This window comes from Octopus bimaculoides, chromosome 3 (assembly GCF_001194135.2).
Source record: "Octopus bimaculoides isolate UCB-OBI-ISO-001 chromosome 3, ASM119413v2, whole genome shotgun sequence".
NCBI lineage: Eukaryota > Metazoa > Mollusca > Cephalopoda > Octopoda > Octopodidae > Octopus > Octopus bimaculoides.
Window position 1 is genome coordinate 134,480,994 of NC_068983.1, and position 2,694 is coordinate 134,483,687.

At 33.9% G+C, this 2,694-nt stretch overlaps 1 protein-coding gene across 3 annotated transcripts in view; it reads right to left on the reverse strand.

Moving 5' to 3' along the window:
• LOC106870927 (transportin-1) overlaps window positions 1-2,694 on the reverse strand; it is a 54,270-nt gene that overhangs the window by 17,215 nt on the left and 34,361 nt on the right. For all 3 annotated transcript variants that reach the window (XR_008263731.1, XM_014917164.2, XM_014917165.2), the window contains exons 18-19: window positions 2,196-2,294; window positions 1,753-1,848 (exon numbers count right to left, since the gene is read on the reverse strand). Coding sequence is in view for 2 of the 3 variants with exons in the window: in XM_014917164.2 (XP_014772650.1) it covers window positions 1,753-1,848; window positions 2,196-2,294 (195 nt within the window). In the remaining variant the exon portion in view is untranslated. The remainder of the gene's footprint in view (window positions 1-1,752; window positions 1,849-2,195; window positions 2,295-2,694) is intronic.

Here is a 2,694-nt window from a genome sequence, read left to right on the forward strand (position 1 = left end):
GGGGGGGGGGGTCTTTGTGTTGCAGATGTACAGATACAATAAACACTGCAAATGTACAGAAAATGGACTCCATCAAATGCCAAGGGATAAAACTAGAAGTAGTTGATAGCTTCCATTGCCTAGGTGACCAAGTCAGTAGCGGAGGTAGATGCTCAGAGAGTAGCTGCTAGAATAAGAATAGGCTGGGCAAAGTTCAGAGGACTTCTACCACTGTTGGGAACAAAGGGCTTCTTCCTCAGAATGAAAGGCAAACTGTGTGATGCCTGTGTTTAGACAGCTGTGCATGGCAGTGAAAAGTGGGCTGTGACTGCAGAGAACATGCGAAAGTTTGAAAGAAATGACGCCAGTATGCTTCACTGAATGTGCAATGTCAGTGTGCACATGTGACAGAGCATAAATATCTTGGAAGAAAATCTGAGATTAAGAGGCATCAAATGTGGTGTGCAAGAGATGAATGCACTGGTATGATCATGTGATGCATATGGACAAGGACATCTGTGCAAAGAAGTGCCAATCTCTGGAGGGAACCTGTAGTAGAGGTAGACTTGTAGAAGTAGACCCAGGAAGACATGGGACGAGGTGTGAAGTATGATCTTCAAATGTCGGGCTTTGTAGAGACAATTACAAGCGACTGAAACCTTTTGCAATATGTTGTGCTTGAGAAGACTCGTCAAGCCAAATGAAATTGTAGTTGTGGCCTATGCCAGTATCATGTAAGTGGCACCCGTGAAATCGTAGTCATGGCCATTGCTGATGTCATGTAAATGGCACCTGTACAAGTGACACATAAAAAGCACCCATTGCACTCTTGGAGTGGCTGGCATTAGGAAGGACATCCAGCTGTAGAAACCAAGCCAAATCAGACTTGGAACCTTGTGCAGCCCTCTGGCTTACCAATTCCAGTCAAACCATCTAACTCATGTCAGCACGGAAAATGATGATGTATACTTTTGTTATCAGAACTGGAATATTACTCCCAAGACAAGCAAACAAATCAAACTCAGAAAACCTTTATACTGCTGAGATAAGAAAATAAACTAATCAAATTTTAACAAATACCTAGCTTATGCTAGCAGCAGAAAACCAACCAAAAGTAGTGGAAAACTAACACTGCATAAAAAAGACGTTGCTGGGGAATACCTCTATAAGAGGCTAGGTATTCAATTTGCTTCAAATCAGCCCTACTTACCAATGACCTGAGATTATTTCCTAGCAATATACACATTTACATTTTCTTAATTAGTGTAGAGGTGACTATCAAATAAGAATAACAAAGATTTGGACAGTTTGTTTCAGGGAAGTAAATTTCTCATTTAATGAAGATTAAGTTATTTAAACAAACTAAATACAAAGTGAAAACATTTTTGTTTCTCTCAACAAAACTGATTACACAAGAAAACGCATAATGTATTTTTTAACATTATGGTAAAACAAATAAACCATGGAGGAACATCATATACTTACAGGAGTGTTCACTTGAGAGGGAAACATGCCACAAAATTTCATAATAGAATGGGCACTTTATCAAAGATTAAAATTATCAGAAGTCTTTGACAAGTTATACTAACTGGCTCAATTTTCTTTTTAATCTGTGACAAAAGGGGAGTAATAAATGAAAATCTTCCATAGTAATACTTGGAATAATCTACAAGAACAGGGAATTATGCTTACACATTCTTATAGTTATTTCATCAATCAAATAGACATACATTAATTATTAGCATTTATAACAAACAATACAACTTTACTGACCTGTGTTCTCCAGCAGAGTCTTTGGGGTGTTAGGTCGATTGATTATTTCAATGAGAGGTGTGACAACTAAATTTATATATGGCTGTATTTCATGACCTGATTGATAGGTATAAAAAAATCCTATTTTAATACAACCAAAACTCATATTTATGTTCAATTTATAAGACTAATTTCCAATCCAATCCAATAGCAACAACTACTTTGAAATTGTTTTGAACAGCTGACAAAACTATTCAACTAAAATAGTCAAATTTTCATTTCAGATAGTGATATAGCATTTAAATATTAGAAATCATAAAACATTAAATACTTGAACATTTGTCAAATTCAGGTATATATTTAGTTATTTTGAAAACTAAATGTCAGTTACTATAATTTATAAGAACTTGTTATTTATCAGTAGTAAATTACTACTGAGCTTGTAAAAAATAAAACATAATTACCCATTTTGATGGAAATTTCACCAATAGCCCATGTTGCATTATTACACACTGATATGTATTCTGGATTCAAATTAGCACCAAGTATTGGCATAAATTCACCTAAATATTGAAACAGATTTAATTTATTAAAAAAGTTAATTTAACCCTTTTGTTACCATATTTCTAACCAAATTACACCCCTTATGTGTTTCAATTAATTTCTAACATAATCATAAATTTAGGCTGGTTTCGTTAAACAACTCTAACTTTTTTATTTATCAACATATTAATGTGATTTTTGGAAGATAAATTAACGAAAGGTTCTCAACCAATTCTATACCAAAATTTTTGTCACAAAGTGACTTTAATTACAGGTAAATACAACAAAATATAAAATTATTTAAATTTTTGTTCAAACATCGCTATAGAAAATGGGTTATTAGCTAATATTCAATTGGGTATACAACAAAATATTATTATAGAAGAGTTGTGCACATTACTGGATTTATTACTGTCTCTT